The 24,027-nt window shown below is 40.3% G+C and overlaps 2 protein-coding genes across 2 annotated transcripts; one reads left to right on the plus strand and one right to left on the minus strand.

The window, feature by feature from the left end:
* The first annotated feature begins 2,490 nt into the window (after positions 1-2,490).
* On the plus strand, positions 2,491-11,211 carry LOC135469838 (hydroxysteroid dehydrogenase-like protein 2). The gene is given in 9 exon segments (XM_064748449.1): positions 2,491-3,169; positions 4,317-4,480; positions 5,930-6,143; positions 6,699-6,802; positions 7,366-7,467; positions 7,976-8,176; positions 10,233-10,403; positions 10,676-10,746; positions 10,748-11,211. Coding segments are annotated over 9 exon segments (1,218 nt in total). The 5' UTR covers positions 2,491-3,152; the 3' UTR covers positions 10,922-11,211.
* A 2,255-nt stretch (positions 11,212-13,466) lies between these two features.
* LOC135470166 (transcription factor BTF3 homolog 4-like) lies at positions 13,467-23,849 on the minus strand. The gene is made up of 7 exons (XM_064748950.1): positions 23,825-23,849; positions 18,742-18,814; positions 16,544-16,657; positions 15,479-15,587; positions 14,993-15,079; positions 14,426-14,491; positions 13,467-13,956 (listed from the first exon to the last, which is right to left on the minus strand). Exons 2-7 carry the CDS (start codon positions 18,793-18,795, stop codon positions 13,910-13,912), a joined length of 477 nt encoding a protein of 158 aa, XP_064605020.1. The 5' UTR covers positions 18,796-18,814; positions 23,825-23,849; the 3' UTR covers positions 13,467-13,909.
* Between the last annotated feature and the right edge of the window lie 178 nt (positions 23,850-24,027).

Raw genomic sequence — 24,027 nt, forward strand, 5'->3', positions numbered from 1 at the left:
GTTAGGACAAGTGTCTGTGCTCACCCAGGTCTGCGTGTGTTAGGACAAGGGTCTATGCTCACCCAGGTCTGAGTGTGTTAAGACAAGTGTTTGTGCTCACCCAGGTCTGAGTGTGTTCGGCCCGAAGTGTCTGTGCTCATCCAGGTCTGAGTGTGTTAGGACTGAGGTGTCTGTGCTCACCCAGGTCTGAGTGTGTTGGGACTGAAGTGTCTGTGCTCACCAAGGTCTAAGTGTGGTACAACTGAAGTGTCCGTGCTCACGAAGGTCTGAGTGTGTTAGGACTGAAGTGTCTGTTCTCACCAAGGTCTGAATAGATGGCGCCTCTTGTAGCATGAGATCTTTACAAATTAACGGGAAAGACGTAATCGTCCGTTACTTTTGAATCACAATCTGATCAGTTAAGGTCTGTAACGCTCGTCATTTTCAAACTGTATCTAATACCGCTTAACCTGGGGCTGGGTGCCGTAAAGGTAGCCATGCTAATTACATCAGCATGATGCCTTTATGAACAGTTGCAATGAAAGCGCGACTGAGATACTTGTTTAGCTGTTATTTGACATGGAACTCATTCACGGACTACGAATTTGAACTTTGATATGGAATTCATGCCTGGAATATTCATTGTCTGCCCGGCATCATTGAAAACTGATGACTGCTTCTCTCTTTTGTGTTACCGGCTTTATTTCTTATTTGTATAATTTCTTACATACCTTTGTCTTCGGGAGTTAGTGTTAAACGTTGTTGTGGAAATGGATCTTGCGATTATCGACTTGGAATGCCCTTTACAGACTACGAATGGTATAGGAATGTCGGACTTGACGCTTATATTTAGGACTGAGGTGTCTGTGCTCACCCAGGTCTGAGTGTGTTACAACTGAAGTGTCTGTGCTCACCCAGGTCTGAGTGTGTTACATCTGAGGTGTCTGTGCTCACCCAGGCCTGAGTGTGTTACAACTGAGGTGTCTGTGCTCACCCAGGTGTGTGTGTTAGGACTGAGGTGTCTGTGCTCACCCAGGTGTGTGTGGGTTACAACTGAGGTGTCTGTGCTCACCCAGGTCTGAGTGTGTTAGGACTGAAGTGTCTGTTCTCACCATGGTCTGAGTGTGTTACAACTGAGGTGTCTGTGTACACCCAGGTCTGAGTGTGTTAGGACAAGGGTCTATGCTCACCCAGGTCTGAGTGTGTTAGGACAAGTGTCTGTGCTCACCCAGGTCTGAGTGTGTTACAACTGAGGTGTCTATGCTCACCCAGGTCTGAGTGTGTTAAGACAAGTGTCTGTGCTCACCCAGGTCTGAGTGTGTTAGGACTGAAGTGTTTGTGCTCATCGAGGACTGAAGTGTCTGTGCTCATCCAGGTCTGAGTGTGTTAGGACTGAGGCGTCTGCGCTCACGCAGGTCTGAGTGTGTTACAACTGAGGTGTCTGTGCTCACCCAGATCTGAGTGCATTAGGACTGAGGTGTCTGCACACCCAGGTCTGAGTGTGTTATGACTGAACAGCCTATGCTCACCCAGGTCTGACAGAGATAAGACTGAAGTGTCTGTGCCCTTCAAATAAATCAAAATCAATGAAATAAATAAACAAATCAAAGACTACAGCATGGAGAGTAAAACCAAAGCAGCAACAAGAATGTGATAGTTGGCAAATGGTTACACGTAACTGGAGACACCCGGCCTCTTACATATAAGAGTACGTATCAGATGAAAGACCATTAAATCCTGTCCTGGAAAATAATCTGATGTATTTTTTTTAGAATTTTGCCAACTGAGTAAAATGTGGTTTTATAAAGTGACATCAGAAATTATAGTGGTCTGAAGTGACCTGGAGGGTATCAGTGATGTCACATCCATATTTTTCGGCTTAAAATCCTTCATCCCAAGACCTATTTTTAGATCTGTGTATGCATTTAGCTGCCTATTTGTGTTAAGAGGCAATTTCCTGATGTGACATCGTCAGCTGCTCTCAATGTGGTCAGAAAAGGCCACAGTAGGATATGAAATTTCAAATGAATTTAAAAAGGGTGAAAAAAATTCTAAAAAAATATATCGTTCCATCGTTTAATGGACAGTGTTTAGTAATCTTTCATCTGACATACTTCACGTTAGTGTTTTCTTTGCCTGAAGGTTTTATTCTAACAACTACTGTAAATGCTAATGAATACAACAGCTTGTATGCCTCCAGAAGCACAGCCTGTGACAGAAGTGAGGCGTGGGACAATGCTTGGTTCAATACATCTGGGCATTTTCCCCCATGACATTCTGTAATTAACATGAATTAACCTGTCCAAACCGGAAAATACCGAAGTTGAGGTGTTTGCAAAAAAAAACCCCCACAACGCGGCCATGACTCGCCACAACAACCACGCTGCTCAAGCGCATTCTGAAAAAGTAATGTACCTACTGCCTCCATTGAGATTTCATCTCTAATACACTTTGGCGCCGTATTTTTTTTTTTCACAACAGCGACATCGAAAGCGAGGCTCGTGCATTACGTCACTAACCTGAGATGACTACTTTCGCCTGATGTAATTATTGAGCAGTGCGCGTTTTACTGGTTGTGTGGGTATTATTATCATCTCCGTCCGTGCTCAAGCTGAATCATGGCAATTTAAATATAGTTACACACATCACAGGGGATACAACAATAAATATCCCGAGTTCTTCACTGTGTTCTCGACCATGGATGACCCAAGGCATAAGACTTTTACCATAGCCAGTCGATTACACTGCAACGACATCTCTTTCCTCACATGCCGCGCGAAAAGCGGTGACCTTCTTTTCCTTTAACTGTACAGAAATGCCACCGCTTGCCTTGGCATACGCGATTACTTCTTCTAACTCGCTTTTTATGTCGTCTTTAGTGGGCGCCGCCATGTTGAATAACTTAATATTCATTAGCTAATAAGGTGAGTAAATAGTTTATTTTTAATTTGGAAGTTTTGATTAATTCAGATGCAGGTAGTTGCTTGATATTATACCACGGAAAATACTTATTTAATATCTGATGCTTCTTTATCTACAGTTTTCCACAAAATTGTGGGGGAAATCACTGCGCTGATGGCGCCCATCGATACCGATGCCTTGCCTCAGTGCCGTGGGATCACGTAGAAAGGCGCGTGATCTCGAATGGATCCAAAGTTCACATCTCTGACAGGATGGCTGCAAACACCGGGTGAGAAAACGGGACATGGTTTACTTCAGTACTACGCTCAGAAAGTGCATACTGGATGAAGCTTTGTTTCAAAGAATCAGAGTTTGTTGATATTTAAACTCAGTTTTAACGCGCAATAGAATGTTTCACAAAAAAGTTCAATTCTGAAAGTTGCTCATCTACAATCAGTAACTGATAGAACATGCACACAGCAGCCAGTTCTGCATTGTTCTGTAACAAAAATGAAATATGTTCGAGCAACATGTGATGACTTGCAAAATATGCATTGAATAAAGAACACAAAATAGTATGCAAACGTGTCAAACTCTTATACCACAAACATGAAATAAAAGAGGAAGGGAATGGTAAAGAATTTGGTATGGTATTTCTTCAATTATCGACCTGCTTCGCATGCAGATGTTCATTGTGAAAAGCAGGCTCTTCATTCTACAACATAACAGGCCATTATTCTTTACAACTCCCGAAAATGAATTTATCTGCTAGCTCTGATTCTCCAAACAGAAGTAGCCAGTATTCTGATCATTAGTGGTACGTAAGACCACAGAAATTTAAATGTTGTTCCACGAGTGGAAGGAATATGTTCAGTTCTCATTTTCGGAGGAGGGACTGAAGAAAAAGGTGGATTTTCACTTTTGTTTTTTCCTTTTTTTGGATTTTTTAATGTTGGCTCCCCAGTAAAACAGAAATTAAAATTGTTGTGTCTGTATCTTTCTCAGAGCATGTAATGCAGGCTGTGAGTGCATCAGAGAGGAACCTTTTGAAATGGCAGCTTTGTTCACAATACAAGTGTGAAACATTCACTACTGATCACACACTGTAACATGCAGGGCCTGTTTGATCTAATGATCATCAAAATGGATCTGTTTACCGAACATTTAACATAGTTGACTGTGTTAGATGCAAGAGAACATGTAATAAAGGACGACATTTCATCAACTAATAAAACCTGGAGATCCAGTGCCACTATATATTCACGTTCACCATAATGCGTGCTGCTGTCGTATAAGTGAAATATTCTTGACTTCGGCATAAACACAAATCAAATGAATATATATGTCATTGTATTGTAGTGCAAGGATGTGACCGTTACTGACAAAAAGATTCATGTACGGTATGTGGAACCAAAGTGTGAGTTTGTATGTTTCAGATCCCTAGCTGGCAAGACTTTGTTCATTACGGGGGCAAGTCGGGGAATTGGGAAAGCCATTGCGCTGAAGGCTGCCAAAGACGGGGCTAACATAGTGATAGCAGCCAAAACTGCAGAGCCACACCCCAAACTACCGGGCACCATCTACACAGCTGCCAAAGAAAGTATGACTCACCTTGAATATAGTAACCTTCTGCAGCTCTACTATCCACAGAGTATACATTCTCTGCTCAGGATTGGCATACAGGGCCAGTTTCACACATAGCGCTACATTCATGTAATTACCATGGTGGCTTATTGCCTGCTATACTGGTAGCCATGGAAGTGATGTATTGTAATTTAAAGTGCATTCATGAAACAGTCTGCAAATGCAGTTGATCTGGAGATGGTCTGCAGAGGATCCACAGATGGATACGTAGATGCTCGATAGTGGCATGTTTATTAATGGTCACGATTCCGCATATTTTAGATCACTAATTACCTGATATTAATTCTGTTTATTTAATTTGTGTTGAACTACACATCCCAGTACAACAACAGTCCGTGGCCTCCATGACCGAGTGGTTAGTGTGCTAGTGCAACACAGTGACTTAGTAGCCTCTCACCAGTGTAATCAGTGTGAGTTCAAGCCAAGCTTATGCTGGCTTCCTCTTTGGTTGATTGTGGTAAGGTCTGTTAGCAACCTACTGATGGTCTGCCTGGCTTCCTCTCACCATAATGCTGGCCACCATTGTATAGGTGAAATATTATATGTATATCAATGAAATAAAGCCAGATTCTCCTAGGACCGATGATAACATGGCAATTGGCGATGATTGATCAGTGGCAGTGCACTGCAGTCGTATACCGAGTGTGCTAGAACATGGCCAATGGCGATAATTCATCACTGGCGGTGCACTGCAACCATCAGCTGGATATGTGAGAATATGCTCATCGGTAATAATTGATCACTGGCAGTGTACTGCACACGCCAGCCAGGTGTGTAAGAACATGGCCATATGCAGTCATTCATTGCTGGCAGTGCACTGCAGACGCCAGCCAGGTGTGTAAGAACATGGCCATATGCAGTCATTCATTGCTGGCAGTGTACTGCACACGCCAGCCAGGTGTGTAAGAACATGGCCATATGCAGTCATTCATCGCTGGCAGTGCACTGCAGTAGTCAACCAGGTGTGTGAGAACATGGTCACGGCTATAATTACTCCCTGGCCGTGCGCTGCAGTCATCGGCGGGGTGTGTGAGAACATGGCCATTGGTATTTAATCAGGTTTCTTCATGCAGGATTTCAGCTGTGTACATATAGGTTTGTTGTGCCAGCAGCCTGCGGAGGGTCATGGATTTTCCCCAGGCTCCATCCAGCTTCCTCCCACTATAATACTCTCTGCTGTTGTATAAGTGGAATATATTCTTGAGTATGGTGTAAACACCAGTAAAAATTTAATAAGAAGGCTATAATAAAGAAGACCTTTACCTGACTCACACGAATAGTACATGGGAACTGACCGTTTTCATCCTGCTATTATGCAGGGTGCCTTATGAGTGAAATATTCTTGTGTACAGCATCAAACACCAGTCAAATAAACAAAAATAAATTTACCTGACTACTATTACAGTTGAGGATGCTGGAGGAAAAGCCTACCCATGTGTGGTGGACATCAGATATGAAGATCAGGTGAGAAAGGCCGTTGATGAGGCGGTGCAGAAGTTTGGAGGGATCGACATCCTGGTAAACAATGCCAGCGCCATCAGTCTGACAGGGACCGCAGAGACACCGATGAAGAGATACGACCTCATGATGGGAATTAATGGAAGAGGGACATACCTGTGGTAATTAAAGGCAAAGAAAACACTAGCATGAAATAAATGTCGCATTAAAGGCCATTAAATACTGTCCAGGAAAATATTAAAATGCATTTGAAACGTTGGATTCAGTGGGGGTGTTTTCTGACCATGCTTGGACCAATGACATCACATCAGCTTGTTACCACTTGATACATGCAGGTTGCTACATTTTGTCGTTCAAAATGCATCTACATATAGAACTATTAAAGTAATCATCAAATGCACCTTGAAACAAACTATTTTTAGCCAGACATACAACTGTGACATCATTGATACCCTCTCAGTCCTAACAGACCACTGTGGAATCCTGTGTTTTAAATGCATTTTACTCAATTAGAAAATGAAAAAAAAAAATCATACCATATTTGTGGACAGTCTTTCATTTTAATGTTTTCTTGCCTTTGAGTTTGTCATTTGAGCTTTTACATTCATTTATTTGATTGGTGATGAATGCCACTGAATGCTTTTCTCTTGTGCGATGGTGGACAAGTTTGTGAGTTGAAGAAAAGGGATATTTGTATGTCGTGTTTGTTTTGCCAGTTCCCAGGCGTGTTTACCTTACCTGAAAAAGGGAAGTAACCCACACATCCTCAACCTTAGTCCTCCGTTAAACATGAAGGCCAAGTGGTTCCAGAACCACGTGGGTGAGTCTCTATTAAACAAAGTTACGAGTAAAGTGTACAGGAAGTCAGAAGTAAAGCGATCAAGAATGATAATGTAAAGTGTACATGCAGTCAGAAGTAAAGTGATCAAGAATGATAATGTAAAGTGTACAGGAAGTCAAGGAAAACAAATAAGAATTATAATGTAAACTCTACAGGAGTCAGAAGTAAAGTGATCAAGAAAAATAATGTAAAGTGTGCATGCAGTCAGAAGTAAAGTGATCAAGAATGATAATGTAAAGTGTACAGGAAGTCGAGGAAAACGAATAAGAATTATAGTGTAAACTCTACAGGAGTCAGAAGTAAAGTGATCAAGAATGATAATGTAAAGTGTGCATGCAGTCAGAGGTAAAGTGATCAAGAATGATAATGTAAAGTGTGCATGCAGTCAGAAGTAAAATGATCAAGAATGATAATGTAAAGTGTACAGGAAGTCAAGGAAAACAAATAAGAATTATAATTGTACAGGAAGTGAGGAGTCAGAAATAAAGTGTACATAAAGTAGAAAAGTAAAATGCACAAAATCACCATGTTGTTTGTTTTAGCCTACACTATGGCCAAATACGGGATGTCTATGTGTGTTTTGGGAATGTCAGAAGAGTTCAGACCATACAAGATAGGCGTCAACGCTTTGTGGCCTCGAACAAGTCAGTTGTACATGTAGCAGTAATCTTACATGTGGGATTTTCCTGACAGTGATATGGTTAATGATTAGTTGATTCCTGAATTGTAATATCGCCACAATTACATATGAGTAGCCTCCCTTTTGAATGAGCCATCAGTATTGCAGAATTTATTGGGATTCATGAAACTTACTTAGTGTTTAAGTAACCCCTGACCAGTTGCACTTCATATCTCAGCTTGCATTGGCACAGTGCTTGAGGGCTAACTTGCGTAAGTGCATTTCATGGAACCAATCTCACTTTATGCAACTTATAAAATCCAGTTTCACTAAGATAAAGATTTCAGACAGTTAATGTGATTTTTTTAGGATGCTTTCCTTATATGAACCAACTTGTAGAAATTTGCCATAAATTACTGTCGTCATATTATGGCTGGATAACCTCATATTGTTTGGTTAAAATTCTTGTGGTTGGTTATATTTGTAATTTAGGGTCATGGTTTATGAAATGTGTCTTCCATGTTTTCACACAGCTATATTTACGGCTGCCATGGAGATGCTGGCTGGCGGGAAAGGTATCAAGAATCAGTGTAGAACTGTTGACATCATCAGTGATGCGGCCTACATTATGTTGTCGAAAGAAAGCTCCACCTACACGGGAAATTTTGCCATTGATGATGAAGTTCTAAAATCTGCAGGAATCACAGACTTAGAGCAATATTCGTGTGTCCCAGGTATTGGCATTAGGTCTTGTCATATTGTTGAAGTGGTAAAGGTTACCGCTGACCAAATGGTCAACAGCAAACATTTTGACACAGTGTCTGTTTAAACTTCCTGAGACTATACCAAGACAAACTTCTGGGGAATCAATGAATTCTGAAGTCTTGGTTTGTTTAGTTAAGCATTCAGAATAATTTCAGTGGTGCATGAAGGTGTAGCAATCTAAGCCTCAAAACAGACATTTGTTCTTTAAGGGACATATAGTAGTTGACACAGTAACATCCCAAAGTTTCTTTATAGATAACAACTTCTGATTTATGTTTCATGCTTGATAACAATGTTGAAAGGTACATCAAATCATCTGTAAAAATAAATCTGAAGTTGTTATCCATAAAGAAATTGTGATGATAAAACAGACATTTGTATACCAGGTGTCTACCAAAATGGATGGGTCAATAATTGCAAGGTAAATTCCCGAAACAAGGATGAATGCAAACTACCAAAAAATATGAAAGTATATAAATAGAAAATTAGGATGGGTTAATGCCAGGAGAAGCAGTCAGCTGTTTTCAGAGATATGGTAAAAGCGCAAGAAATGTTCTTTGGTGAATGAGGGAAATAAGTACTGAATATTGCTCTGTGTGGTTTTGTGTGGCAAGATTAGTCCAGGTGCTGGTGTATTTATTGTTGTGCCTCACTGGAAAACAATGTCGAAGAAACTGCATGTGCTTTCCCCTTGTGCTGAGTGTAAGGTGAGAAAGTAGTTAGACCAATTTAAAGGATGTATTTGACTTGACTTGGGTTTGAATGCTGGGTCTCTCACTTACATGTAGCCAAAGGGTTACAGGATGTTTGTATTAGAAACAATTCACAGTTTAGAAGTGATGTCATCAGGGCCTGTTGCAGGGGATTTTTGAGCCAGTCTAAAATGGGTTTTGGGCTTCTGAAGTTATCACAGTTCCGTTTTATTTGCATATATTTGTGCACCCAAACTATTTAGTTAGATCAGCCTCAGACCATAGCTATTCTCAGCCAATGATCAACACTCTGGTCATTTGAGGATACTACTTAACCCAGGTGAGATTGGCTTTGAATAAGATTTTACTGTAAAAACTAATAATATAAGGTTTTAGGCCAGAAACTTTTTTCCCAGAAAAGTAATCAGAATATAATTGACTTGTAAATATGATAGGTTATTTATCGCGTTGTGCTCCTTGGAAGAACACAGATGTGTGAAAGTTTAAATACTGTTTTCACACTCCTTCTCCAGCCCACATTGCCACCACCACCACACAAGCTTGATCATTCGAGCCTGTGCGACACACAGACTTGTTGAGGCTTAGCTTCACAACTGATGTCCATACACGGGCATATTATCAACATTCAGTCAGTACAACTGTGTCAAGTGTCCATTGAATCATGTTTTGCATTCTTTAAATAAGAAGAATGGGTATCAGGTTCATCTATAAATAGAAATAAAGATTGACTGAGCCACTGTGATTCTGTTTTATGGCACCACTGCTTCATTACTGTGACCCTAGTGACATTGGCATTGTTCAAGATTTCTGTACAAAAGTGATGTAAAGTGAAAGTAGGGAGCAGCGTATTGCCTGTAACAAGTACTGTACTTACTGTGTTCTGACCCAAGGACTGGGATTGGCGTAGGACTACCTTGATTTCCTCAAAGGAGAGATAAGGAGTGCAAACTAATCAAGTGTTATCTCCCCTTAGACAACGTCCCGGTGCCTGCTTCACAAAGTCATTTGGGCTAGAAGTCCAAAGCTATAATCCTCTTTGCAAAACAAATTAACGAATTACCAAATATTTGAAGCTGGATAATCAAACTTAGAAATTGAAATTGTACAGCCACAGCACAAAATTTGTTTGTAAGTGATGTATATATTGAAGAGTTTATTGTGGATTTCAATTTTAAGCCAAAACCCAAAATATTTTGCGAGAAGGGGGCCCCTAGATGGCACTATTCCTATTTTGGTCCTTGGGTTATAACTCAGAAGTTTTCTCATAACTGATAACCCTGGCATATATCTCCATTTCTGCTATGGTTTTCAGGCTCCACGTTGATGCTGGACTTTTTCCTGGATGAAGACCCAAATGCAGTACATCTGCCTGGATCTCAGGGCTCTGGGGAAGGGGTCAGCAAGACGCTGGACATGATGAAAGCCCTGCTTAACGAGGAACTGGTCAAATCTGTGGATGGTGTCTTCGTGTTTGATTTGAAAGGTAGGTGTGGGTATTCGTGAATCCTGAGGCTCCATTTCACATGGTTAAAGTTAACTAGAAGCCGTAGTCCCCACTGTGAGGAGTGTGCAAAATGTTTTTCCACCATGAGGAGTATAACTGTGCCAAGTGTTACATTGTTTGATTTTGATAAATATTTACCCATTTCCTTGATTCTGATTGGTCATTGGGTTCTGTGCAGTAACTTTCAAAATGTTAGCATTTCACTAAAAGGTCGAATTCAAAAAACAAGTTATCTGAATTGTTTTGAACAGGTTCAGAGCCTGGAACGTGGTATTTGGATCTGAAGAATGGTTCTGGTAATCTGGGAGATGGGGGCGCCCCCTAGTGGCGATGCTGGTTGTACCATGATCATGAACAGTGAAGACTTTGTCAGGATGTTCAAAGGAGATCTCAAGCCAACTAACGCATTCATGTCAGGCAAATTGAAAATCAAAGGTGATATGGGGCTGGCAATGCGACTAGAAAAGCTTATGGGAAAGATGCGACCCAAGTTGTGACATTTCTCGGACTGATTTTGACTTGTAGACTTCACAGAAGATATAAAAAAAAATGGTTCAATACCATATAATACCCTTGTAAGGATTACGTCAGGAATAGAATAAAAAATGTCTTAATTTGTCTTCTGAACAAAAATGAGCCAGTTTGCAGTGGTGAGGACTCATTATTTGTGTATCATGATGAATTAAAAAAAAAAATTGTCATATTTACACATGGATAGTCCAGGTATTAATGTGCTAATTATTTTACAACTTAAGTAATGGGATATATATAAAGGTATCATTTCAACGATGAATTCATAAATTTTTGATCAAGTTTTATGTCTGTCTCTTTTTTTTTTTTTTGTTCTTGTGAGAAATACCCTCCACATCAGAACCGATGAAAACAGCTTTGCATATACACATGTAGTCAGCAACATGTAGCTCCTACCCCAATCTCTGACTCTGTAGTCAGCAGTAGCAACTGGATCTCTGACCCTGTGGTCAGCAGTTTACAGCAACTGGGAATATTAAGTTGTCTGCTACTAGTTGTTAAGGCAGTGCAGTGCTGCAGTTTTACAGAACTAGAAAATTGCACAACCTCCATGACCTTTTAATTTCTCATTTTGAAGCACTGCAGCTGACGAAGTTAGATAAAACAAACAGTGGCATGCTGAGTGTATGGGCTTTTCTGGACTCTATATTGAAATTAAGTGAAATTGATCATTAGGTGCGTGTTTTTTTTTTTTTCAAGTACCATTGATATAACTGATGTAACATAATGTCAAGAGGATAATCAATCAAATGAAGGTTATATTTCTTTTGCTATATGATTGGTTAGGGATGCCAAGGTGAGAAATTCACATCTGTCAACAAAACCTCACATACATGGCGTACACGTGGGGTGTTACATGACCAATGGAAGATTTACATAACTGAGTATTGTTTAATGCCATCCTCAAGACCGTTCCTCCAAGTGACGTACAGATATGCTCACTGTACTGCGGGAAGACATGATCTTTGATTTATTTATTTATTTGATTGGTGCTTTTACAACGTACTCGAGAATATTTCACTTATACCACGGCGGCAAGCATTATGGTAGGAGGAAACTGGGCAGAGCCCAAGGGAACATAATCTTTGTAGAGCATTTGACTGTGCCATGGTCAGGAGTGTCACCTGCTGCTTGTTGTCACCAAGGGCCCCCACTGAGAGAATTGAAATGCACCAATTTCCTGTCCAATGCTGCACATGGAAAACAGTTTAAAACACTAGTCAAGAACTACCCTCGGAATTCCTTAACTCGCACTGCAATTTATGGGCCTTTTGAATTTGATTTTTGTGATGAACACTATTTGTTGGGTTTGCCAATTTCAGGCCTCACAAAAAGTATTGTCATACACAAAACAATGCCTTCTGAGTTTGCTCGAGTCAACATCTTGTAAACAACTCAAAAGGTGGAGGAATCAAGGGAGAAATATATACTGACAGGCTGTCAGCTTAGTCTTTTGATTTGGGTAAAGCAGTTTTAGGTTTCACTTTGTTCACCTTAACCTGGGATCAAACCTGGGTCAGGTCACACCGAAGACTTTAAAAGTGACTGATGTTGCTGCCTTGCTTAGCACTCAGCACTGAGAGGTAAGTGCAAGAAAACAGGACTGGTTAGCCTGATGTTGGTATAATGTGGTTGGCTGGAGTGTCAGGTTGTGTCCTAGACTCGCCCTCACACAGTGTATATACACACACACCTATCGACTCCGTTGTCAGATGAAGTACAGTGTAAACACCAAAGCAGACCTGCATTCGCATTGAACTGCAAATCGCACACTTTGACATCATATATGAGGTATATAGCTTTGAATATCCTTAACAATTTCGCCCACAAAAGTGCATTTTTTGAGGCAAACAAATGTCCCAAAATATTATTGGTGCTGAAACTTACACTTTTCCAGTAGAATATCATCCCATGCTCAAAGCAAACCTGGGGCCTCCGTGGCTCAATCGGTTAGCGCGCTAGCGCAGCGTAATGACCCAGGAGCCTCTCACCAATGCGGTCGCTGTGAGTTTAAGTCCAGCTCATGCTGGCTTCCTCTCCGGCCGTAAGTGGGAATGTCTGCCAGCAACCTGCAGATGGTCGTGGGTTTCCGCCGGTCTCTGCCCGGTTTCCACCCACCATAATGCTGGCCGCCGTCGTATAAGTGAAATATTCTTGAGTACGGCGTAAAACACCAATCAAATAAATAAATAAATAAATCAAAGCAAACCTCAAAACACCTTTCTAAAATCAAAAGAACTGTCAGAATCAGTAAAAATGGGCAAAATTTACAGTCAGGTAGGGCATACCGAGACCTGGAGAAGACACCAAATCACATATTCTAAGGCTAAAGTGGAGGGCCATAACCATGTGCCCAGAATTCATTGGTTTTTCCATGAAACACTGATTGTACACCAAGGGGAAAACAAATAGTCATGTGTAAATTAACAGAATTATTGTGCAAGTAAATGTATCATACATTTATGGCTCCAGAGCAAATACATAACATGATCACAAAGACACTGGCATAAAAACTTTCAAGATTTCAATCATATTTATTTGTGGGTATTCAAACAACCTCCTTAGGCTGTCTCAAAATGCTTATAAGATATATGAACAAATGCAGAAATATTATCAACTGTAAAAATGTGCTCAAATGTTTTTTGTTATTGTCTGTTTTTTTGTTTTTTTCTCGTGTCCCCACAAAATTGACCCTCTTCAAACACAAGGAGGTTTCCTCCATGACAAGGAAATCTTGTGCTGGACCAGGTTCTCCTGAAGCTGGTCCGCCACGTTGTCGCACACATACAGTACAGGATGAGTTGATGGCACACGATATGCCTAGAGAATTTCAATTTAGCATTATTTGACAGTCATGTAGATGTGTAGACCAGGACAGCTGACAATAGGTCAGAGAAGATATGAACTAGCACTATCCTCAGGTAAACCTTTCACCCTCACGCGCGTGACTTCTCTCACACGCCCTCTCCTTTAGACGCCTCGTCAAAGTTCTCCACCAGATCTGTGAAAAACAGGTTAGCAAGAATTAAGATTCACAGTGATGATAGACAGGAAAAATTAGAACTTGTTCAAAATACATCCAACCTTAGTACATGTGTACCTCTATTCATGCATTTCTGGTGTACTGGGGGAAAAAAAATGATAATTTCCTTATCTTCACTAATCAGACTTAACTGTAAAATTTCACCAAACCAGTTTGAAAATATGCATACAGTTACTCCTTCTGTCCCTGTTTCTGCCTAGTTGTGTGTGTAAATCAAAAACCTAGTTCACCAGCACTATCTCAGAGAATGGTGTTTTCTTTACACTGCTTAGAACCTCCTCCAGTAGGCAATCACACCCATTAATATCCTAGCATTTGCCAGCTATTTTAAATGTCAAATTTCCTTGCCCTGAGACATTGGGCAGCCATGAAGCCTTAATACCTGCGAAGTTTTAAGTTTTTAGGTTTTGTAACTGTATGATATTACCTGGCACATCTTCATCATCTGCGTCAATTTCGTCTGTAGCCTGTTGACTACTGTCTCCTCCTGATGCTGGTGGAGAAAACAAAAAAATGCAAGAATGAGTTCTTACATGCATACTCATTACACCAAAACCATCTACTTACACTTCATTAGTTTCAGTGGAGTTATTCGCTTTCACAATGAGGTTTATGTGTGCAGAAACCACAGAATTGAACCAGGTAAATGATAAATGTCCAGACGAAGATGCTGCCCATCAAGAAAATATGGATGGGAGCCTGTGATCTTATGGATCATGGGTCAGTGGACAAACTTATCCCTATTATAAATTTACGACAAATGTGTTCTTGTTTTTTCAACTAAATTTGGCTATACAACAAAATAAGTACATACAATTTATTCGCTTTTAGCAAGATGTAATCATCTTTTAACTTGACGATTTTTTTGTTGAATTTGAACCTTAAGACAGATATGAACAGGAGTAAAATAAACGAGGTCATTTTGAAGGAGATAACATGATCCTGCAAACAGAACACTGTCATTTCACACTTGGATCAGAACATTTTCACTTACTTGGCAGTTTTGATGCTAAATTCTTCAGGCTGCTTAAACTCTCAGCTCCAAGCTGGTTGAGGATGCCTGGAAGCATCTCTGCAATTTCTATTTGAAAAAAAAAACACACATATATTCAAGTAAAAAGAAAGAAAAAATAAATTTCAATCATATAAGCCTCTCACTGGTTTAGACCAGTTTTTATCTTGGCAATAAATACTTTTTAGTTTTCTGTGGTCCAAAAATCTTTAGAAGTTTTCTCTCTGAAAGCCTCATATATGTGAAGTTTTTGTAGAAAAATAATGACCTGCACAGGTAAAAAACATCAATACCAGTATTCCCAGAGTTTCACAGAATTTGTGCCCAAAACCACAAGACTTTTACACTTGTTGCTGTTCACACATCTGAATCACCATGGCTATGTTGTCATAATCTGAAAAACCAAATCGAATCGGCTCAAACCCAATTTCAGTTTCAATTTCCCAATTTTTGACTAACATAACTTACGTTTCGTCTCCGGGTGGCCAGTGATGGCAAATGTGTTAGCTGTGAGGGAGGCCTGCACCTTGGGGTTGTTGAAATGGATGACTGTGCCATCATCTCTGATCATGTTTACCTGGGCAAGGAAAGTTAGGTAAAATTTCGCATTTACTTGTTGAGGTCACTGATAAGAGCATCTATTAAGCACGCCACATTTATTTCTCAGATTGCTTCCATTTCTTCATCTGGTATTCACGTCACTGATACAAAGGACAAAAGCCGACATCAGCATGCATCATATGGCACTGGTTCATGCCTTTTATTTGATTGGTGTTTTATGCCATACTCAAGAATATTTCACTTGCATGATGGCGGCTAGCATTATGATGGTAGGAAACTCCACGACCGTCAGCTGGCAGACATTCCCATGTACAGCCGGATACGAAGACAGCATGAGCTGGACTTGAACTTACAACAACCAAATTGGTGAGAGGCTCCCAGGTCATTGCTCTAATGCTAGAAAGGTTCTCAGATTGGTACTCATCGACTCCACTGTGTTCATGTTGGCCAGCAATGCTATATCAAAGTCATTACTTTTTTGGTACTTTACATAATAAATGTAGTAGTTGTTACAATGGTTTACAAATGGGCATACAAAAAAGAATTTAGTGTACTTCAGCAAGCATCTGCAATAATGCAACAAAAGGTTTTTTCCAGGTTATTCACTGTTTCCCTTATGTTTATGTGGGCAAAACCATTCGTTTGCAAGTCTTTACTTGTTTACCACTTAAAGTCATTGATATAATGGTATACATGGGGTCCCACACAAAAGACAAGAGCCAATTTCAACATGTGATCGGCTTCTAGTTAATACCTAATATGCTGAAGCTGAGCATCTTTATGAAGGAAACATTTATCCGTCTTACATAAAGAGCTCCACAGTGTAAACAAACTGTCTGGCTGAAGCCTGGCCAGTGGAAGCTAGAAGTGAAGAGCTGAACACAACGGTCAAAAGCGACCAGTCAAGAGTATGGCATCTTAGACCATTCAATCAGTGGTTTGATGAAGCACAGCCCTACAGTAACCACTCACCTCTTCGATTCCTGGGATATTACTAACACCTAATTTTTTGAGTGAGCTTTGTAATTTTTTGTCATCTATTGTGGCAGTTCTGTGGACAACTTTCTTCTTTCTTCTTTGTGTACCCTGTGAATAAAACATCATATTGAAGGAAAAAAAATAAAGGATAAAAATACATAAAAGATGGACAAACGTTGAAATCCTGGTCTCAGTAACCTTTTAGAAAACTAAATTTGTAATGTTTGAAGAATGCTTTCAAGTAACACTCCATCATCACATAATAAATAATAAATAAATCATAATAAAGGGGGTTAACAGCACAAGTTCCCTGGCAGGACTCGTCACTTTTCTGAAGATTATGCTGACAAATCTTGTGAATATTGTCCTACTAAAACAGGTCAACCGGACTATTCATTGTGAAGTAACGGAACCATTCCTTCCTAAACTAACCAGGGCATAATTTGTGTTGTCTATCATTTATTCCTGCCTTTGCGAAGACGATTTGTTCGGAAACTGGTAACGCAGTACTCGGGTAAACTGGCAATGCAGTACTCGGGTAAACTGGCAACACAGTACTCGGGTAAACTGGCAACACAGTACTCAGGTGAACTGGCAACACAGTGCTCGGGTAACTGGCAACGCAGTATTCGGGTAAACTAGCATTGCATTAATGGGGTAAACTGGCAAAGCAATACTTGGGTGAAATGGCAACGCAGTACTCGGGTGAACTGGCAACACAGTGCTCGGGTGAGCTGGCAACAGCATTTGGGTAAACTGGTAACACATTACTCGGGTAAACTGGCAACGCAGTACTCTAGTGAACTGGCAACACAACAGTCAAGTGAACTGGCAACACAATAGTCAAGTGAACTGGCAACATAGTACTTGGGTAAACTGGCAACGCTGTACTCAGGTAAACTGGCAACACTGTACTCAGGTAAACTGACAACGCTGTGCTCTGGTAAACTGGCAAAGCAGTACTTGGGCGAACTGGCAAAGCAGTACACAGGTGAACTGGCAAAGCAGTACCCTAGTGAACTGGCCGCACAGAACTCGGGTGAAACGGCAACCCAGTACTCGGGTGAAACGGCAACACAGTACTCAGGTGAAATGGCAATGCAGTACTAGAGTAGACTGGCAATGCAGCCCTCGGGTAAACTTTCAACGCAGTACATAGGTGAACTGGCAACACAGTACTCAGGTAAAATGGCAACGCAGTACTCCGGTGAAACGGCAACACAGTACTCCGATGAACTGGCAATGCAGTACTCGGGTAAACTGGCAACGCAGTATTCGGGTGAACTGGCAACGCAGTACTCAAGTAAAATGGCAACGCAGTACTCACGTAAACTGGCAAAACAATACTCGTGTAAACTGGCAACGTAGTCCTCAGATAAACTGGTAACGCAGTACTCACGTATTATAAGAGAACAGTGGTTCACCTGGCTTGAGCCCCCACGTCACCAGTGCACAAAAAATTCCTTGCACATGGCATTAAACAAGATGTGGAGATTTGCATATTGCCCTCATGTATGGACCATATAATTACATAAAGTAACTGACTTTACTACAATTAACAAAGAGTGAGTGAGTGCCTCCTTGTTGCAGGACACATTTCCACCCCTCTTTTATCTAGTGCTACTTCACTGAGACGTCTTACCGAGGACAAGTAAGCCGCCCTGCCCGAGCCATTATACTAATACGGGTCAATCAGTCGTTGCACTATCCCCTTCATGCTGAATGCCAAGCGAGGAAGTTGTTAAGGTCTTAGGGGTGGCTCGACCCAGGATTGACCCTGGATCTACTGCTCCCGAAGCGGATACTCACACGTACATATGAATAATCATTTATTAAATAATACGCATGTTTTTCCAACGAAGGCAAGCCTGAAAATATGTGCCCAATATGGAGAAAAAAGGTAAATCTAATACTGTCCACGTTTTATAACAGAGTAAACTTAAGGAAAGTCAACCCATCAACTGCACGTTGCTGGAAGACCTCCCCATATACGAGAAACTGTGGTCTAATACAACGTAACATGGACAATATATACAGGAGCATTACCTCTTTCTTCTAAGGGGTGTTTTCCACATTGTTTAGTACTTATTTCCAGGCAAGTAAGTCAAAACTTTCATGAATAGCGCTGCATTGTCTGTTTGCTTCAGGATGACATTTTCAGAAAGGGTAGATAAATGTTATGGAACTCTTACCTTGCCCCCAATACGCACTTGAGAGGACAGTTTATTGAGCTTGTCTGCATTCATGCTGGCACGTGTAATTTACCTGTAAACACAAGAAGCAGGGGGGATGAATAATTGCGGTCTGAAAGAGCCTGCATAATTCCTCTCTTAAGTTGGGACATCTGGTTTTGCACAACCATTACTATGGGCTGCCCAGATGGAACCCAACTACAATACCAGCCCTAAGACTCTGTGATGTCACTTAGAACAAAATTTTGCCAAACCTAAAGTCAGAGCAATGAATCTCACACTGACATTCACAGAGACATTGAGTTGACAGATAACATGGAAAGGTACATGTATAAGGAAATAAACGACACTGGACAATATCAGGACAGGTTTGGCCAAATTTTGTTCGGCCACGGATGACCCCAAACCAACGTCAGAGAAAACTGATGTGCTTACTCGCCTGTGTAAAATATGTCCACGCTGTCCTTATAGCCCTTTGTTTCGTGTTTCACCAAGGAAACACGGGCCCACACGCCCTAGGAAATAACCAGCTCACATCGTACTTGCAATTTTTGTCTCAAATGCTTTGACAAACTGCCTCACTAAATGCATCAGGTTATTAAACGGAGCATGCTGTGACACTGGTGTGGGGCCATCCTTGGATTTCCTGGATGTGCTTGGTATCGAATAGGATTTTTCAGTGCACGATACAACATAGAGGAAGGCTGATGTCAAAAGTTTTTTAATGTAATCCTTAACTTTTAATTTAACCGAAATACACTAATGGTTGGTGTATGGTTACTTAGGGATATTTCTCAATTCATTGCCCTACAATATGATATATAATACACAATATGCCAAGTACAGAAGCATTTAGAGTGGCACCACCCTGATATCACCGTAGATACAGCCCACAAGGGTAATATCAAATATCATAGTTGCACAGGTTTGCGTTTTATTAGAGGTCTACTCAGGTAGTCCTACAGCACACCTGTTGTTTTCGTTCAGATTATTATCACTCTGCTGATTTTGTGAGCGTGCTACTGCCTAGATCGTTTGACCAACTGACTTTGCAGTAAAATTGCCTTATACCTGAAGTTATCAGTCCTGCTATTCCTTTTTTTCTATGTCACATAGTTTGGCAGCCTTGCTGATTGTTGTAGCAAATCTTCTCAAAACCCACTGAACAGATTGTTCTGAAATTTGATATGCAGGTAGACTCATCCTAGCTTCAATAGGTTTGAGAAAAATGTTGACTTCTGGTAAAAACTTTGGAAGCTCACTATTGGTCGATTTGTGACGTCAAACCCAGTTTCGAAATTCAATTTTTTAAATGTATTCTAGTGTATTTTCGGCTGTTAATTTCTAACCTGCTTTTAGTTTTGGTAGCTTTTTGAGATATAGCCAAAAATCCAATTTAGTTACTTTATTTCATTGGCCTACACCTGGAGAACTATGGGAACTAGAATTGTGAAACTTGCACCAAATTGTTTTTTTCCAAGCCTTGCTTGGGAGACTATTGTTATTGCTACAGATTATTTTTCTTCTTCTCTGACAACGGTTTTTTTCATTTTGCGAGAAAACCGCGTGTCACAGCCATTGACTTTCTACACATGTTCATTACCAAATCACTTCTCCAGAACTGCTGATCTGATTGCACTGAAAATTGAAACGTGTGTACAAGACTACTGGTGGTATCAGCTTGCCATTGGTTGTTTTAGTCACGTGATGAGTGGTGGATGAATTCTGAGAAAATCAGGTAGTAATTAGATGAAGCTTGGACTGCTAAAGACAACCGTGGTTATAGTTTTTTTCCTATGTTGTATAGTTTGTCAATTATTGCCCATTTTAGCGTCTTTTTTTCATATGTCACGTGACTGGACACCATAATAGCTATGAAGCTGAAAACTGCTCAGTTGATAAACTACAGATCTTCATTTCTGACTGGTAGAACCACAGAGCTACAACTGATAGTTTTGCCATTAAAATGCATTTGAAAACTTGTTATTTTTATTCATAGTCAGCTTGTAAAATTGCAACATCTCCAAAACCGCTGAAGGTAGAAAAAAACAGACCTTGCATTTTTAATAGCAAACATAAAAAGCAGGTTTTGATGTTTTGTGCTGTTTGGTGAGTCATGTGATTTACCAGCCATTTTTAATTTTATTGATAAGCTAAAACCATTTTTCTCCGTAATTCGGCTAATGATATTTGGATGAAATTTCACTTGCAAGTTTTAAGTCGATTGCCGTACCTACATGTATATTGTACATAGACTTTTTGCTTGGTGTGCAAGTTGTGTGTAACTGACCAATGAAATTAGCTTAAGAGTAGGTCAAGTCCAAAAACTGTTTAAAATGATTAAATAAACACACTGTCCAGTACTGCATGACGTCAGGGTAACAAATCTGAAAGAATTTTTTTTGTACTTTGTGTAGTTTTCAGGTTATGACCAAAAAACCATCAAAAAGATAAGGTATAACATAAAACTCCATTACAAGATTTCCCATTCAAATAATATAGGAGCTTCGTGCTACACTACATGAAACCTGTTCACTGTGGAGTGTAGGCTACTGGGCATGTATTCCAATTCTGTCTGGCGACAGGTGCGGTAGATCAAAACAACAATATTTCCCTATCATATTGCTCAGCACTGCTATATAAGAGCAATGTGTTTTTTTTTTTGTTTTCACTGTGTTTCACTATAGCCACCATAAACATTTCTCATGGTTTCAACAAGGTACATGCAATTTAACCTTATTGTCTAATATGGATTGCACCTATTTTTTTACTTGTATTAGACAAACCTGTGGTCTTTCCAGAAGAGCATAGAACTGACAGATTTAAACGATCTGTAGTGCAGAAAGTGGGAAGTTTTACAAAGCGGACACTAAAAGCAGTCTATACAGGCCGCTTGGAAGCCGTATAACTGATGGCAGCTGTAGTTATTATCATTCTTAATCGACCTGTAAAGTTGCAATATCTCGAAAACTGGTAACGGCAGAAAAACCAAATTTTGGAGTCTTCATGAGGGACATATGAAGTAAATTTTGATGTTTTGTGCGAATTTACCATTCACATGATTTATTGGCCATTTTGAACTTTACTGATAAGCTAAAAAATTTTCTAAAATCTTCTCCAAAATGGCTCAACCTATCGAGATAAACTTACATTTACAGTTTATAACGGACTCACCTACCCATATTGTAAAAAACTTTTAAACTAACATGCAAATAAGGCCAAAACTGACCAATGAACTTGGCTCAAAAGTAGGTCAATTTCTAAAACTGCTTAAAACAATTAAACAAACACACTATCTGGTGGCCCTTGACATCACCATGACAAGACTGCAAGAATTATTTTTGTAATTTGTGTTGTTTTTATGTTATTACCAAAAAAAAATTGACAAAACCGTCCTATATAAATAACCCAGGCGCTTCGTGCTTGACTGTGTGAAACCATTGACTGCAGTTTACCCTTGGAATGGGCATCAGCTTGCAACAATGTATTCTTTCTGTCTTTCCTCATCTGCTATCAACAGAAGATCAAAGCCAACTAATCTATATGCTAGTCTTCAGTACTTGGCCAATTGTAAATGATGCCTGGCAGTCTAGCAATCAAATCAAGTAAATTCCTTTCCATTTTTTGTCATGTTTTTTCCCATGATCATGAACTTTAGAAACACCAGGCTACCAGAGGTGGTAAAAGACTAGTGGCATGGACCCCAGCAACACTGTTGGATAACAGCTTTAATTTCTTTTTATTTTCTTGACATGACCAATCTGTACCAAGGCTTCATGCTGCTTTGTAGACCAGTCTGTACCAAGACCTATTGTCTTCATCGTCCCATGAGCTTGTGTCCCCCATAGGCCCTATACTTATTATAAAATTAATTTACATAACGAAAGGATTTATCAGATATATAACAGGCCTTTTTTTTTTCACCTGTCTGAATTTGGATGGAACTCGTGCAGTTTACGGATTTCTGCTCATAAATGTTAAACGAAACCAGGTTTTTGATGCACCCTAATTGTGGTGCGGTTCAACATGGCTGTCACCTTCAGTTGCAGGATGCCTATTGAGGCTCTGGCGGTTAATATGTTTAGAAAAACTGATATATTTGATGAACTGGTGGGGAGAGGGAGTTAAGAAGTTAGTCTACAAGATTAAACCCACAACCTACTGGGGAATGACATTTGAAGACAAGCTGGAATGCCACCGGTGCCCATCGAGTTTGAGTGCACAGGTGTCTGGCATTTACTTGAGAGGTCGTGATGGACTCGGTGTAAGGATAAATATCAGAATATTAAGATACCATCTAGACGGGCTACACTCCAAGTAACAGCAACGTCAGCTTCAAAACTTTTGAAGTTTTGAGGAATATGGTATGTTTTTTGGCGCGTGGTGACTCAGATGTGAGGCTAGCAGCAGTAGAATCAATCGGGTCCGCGTTATTTTTGAAGGGTTGGGCTAGTTAAAAATTAACTCAAACAGGCAACGGGGCCTCCGTGGCTCAGTTGGTTAGTGCGCTAGCGCAGCGTAATGACCCAGGAGTCTCTCATCAATGCGGTTGCTGTGAGTTCAAGTCCAGCTCATGCTGGCTTCCTCTCCGGCTGTAAGTGGGAAGGTCTGGCAGCAACCTGCGGATGGTCGTGGGTTTCCCCCGGGCTCTGCACGGCTGCCGTCGTATAAGTGAAATATTCTTGAGTACGGCGTAAAACACCAATCAAATAAATCAAATAAATCAAACAGGTAACAACCCCTCTCTGTCTACTGGACTGGCCTCTTGAAAGCTAACTTAAACAGGGCCCACATGTTCAACATAACCAGCAGGGCCATCAGACAAAGGAATATCACGTTACCATGACAGGGAAGTGTGTATCTACATGCCCAAACATTCCTTTTGACTAGTAACTACTATATTTAGAGAGACTGTTATCGAAGTAGACGAGTGTGTGTTTGTATTAAATCCCCAGTCATTTCACACTAAATCGTCCAACAAAATCATAAGAAAACATGTACTGAGTTGTTGTCCGCAGACAGCTGCTGATTACCTGAGGGAAACATTCTAAATCAAGTTATAAAAGACACAGATTTTACTCACAACCCACGAGGTTCGTAAGATGGCCGAACGGAAAGAACGGTGACGTCAGAGAAATTGGGGTATCTTGTGAATGGCGGAAACTGCGTACTCTCAAGCAAAACGTTTAATTACAGTTCTTGTCATTATGGGTTAATCTTTAATTAAATTAGTTAAAACCAATCGAACTAGCATACAGGAAATGTTTTGTTCAATCGACAGTCTAA

This window comes from Liolophura sinensis, chromosome 7 (genome assembly GCF_032854445.1).
Source record: "Liolophura sinensis isolate JHLJ2023 chromosome 7, CUHK_Ljap_v2, whole genome shotgun sequence".
In the NCBI taxonomy this organism is placed as follows: domain Eukaryota; kingdom Metazoa; phylum Mollusca; class Polyplacophora; order Chitonida; family Chitonidae; genus Liolophura; species Liolophura sinensis.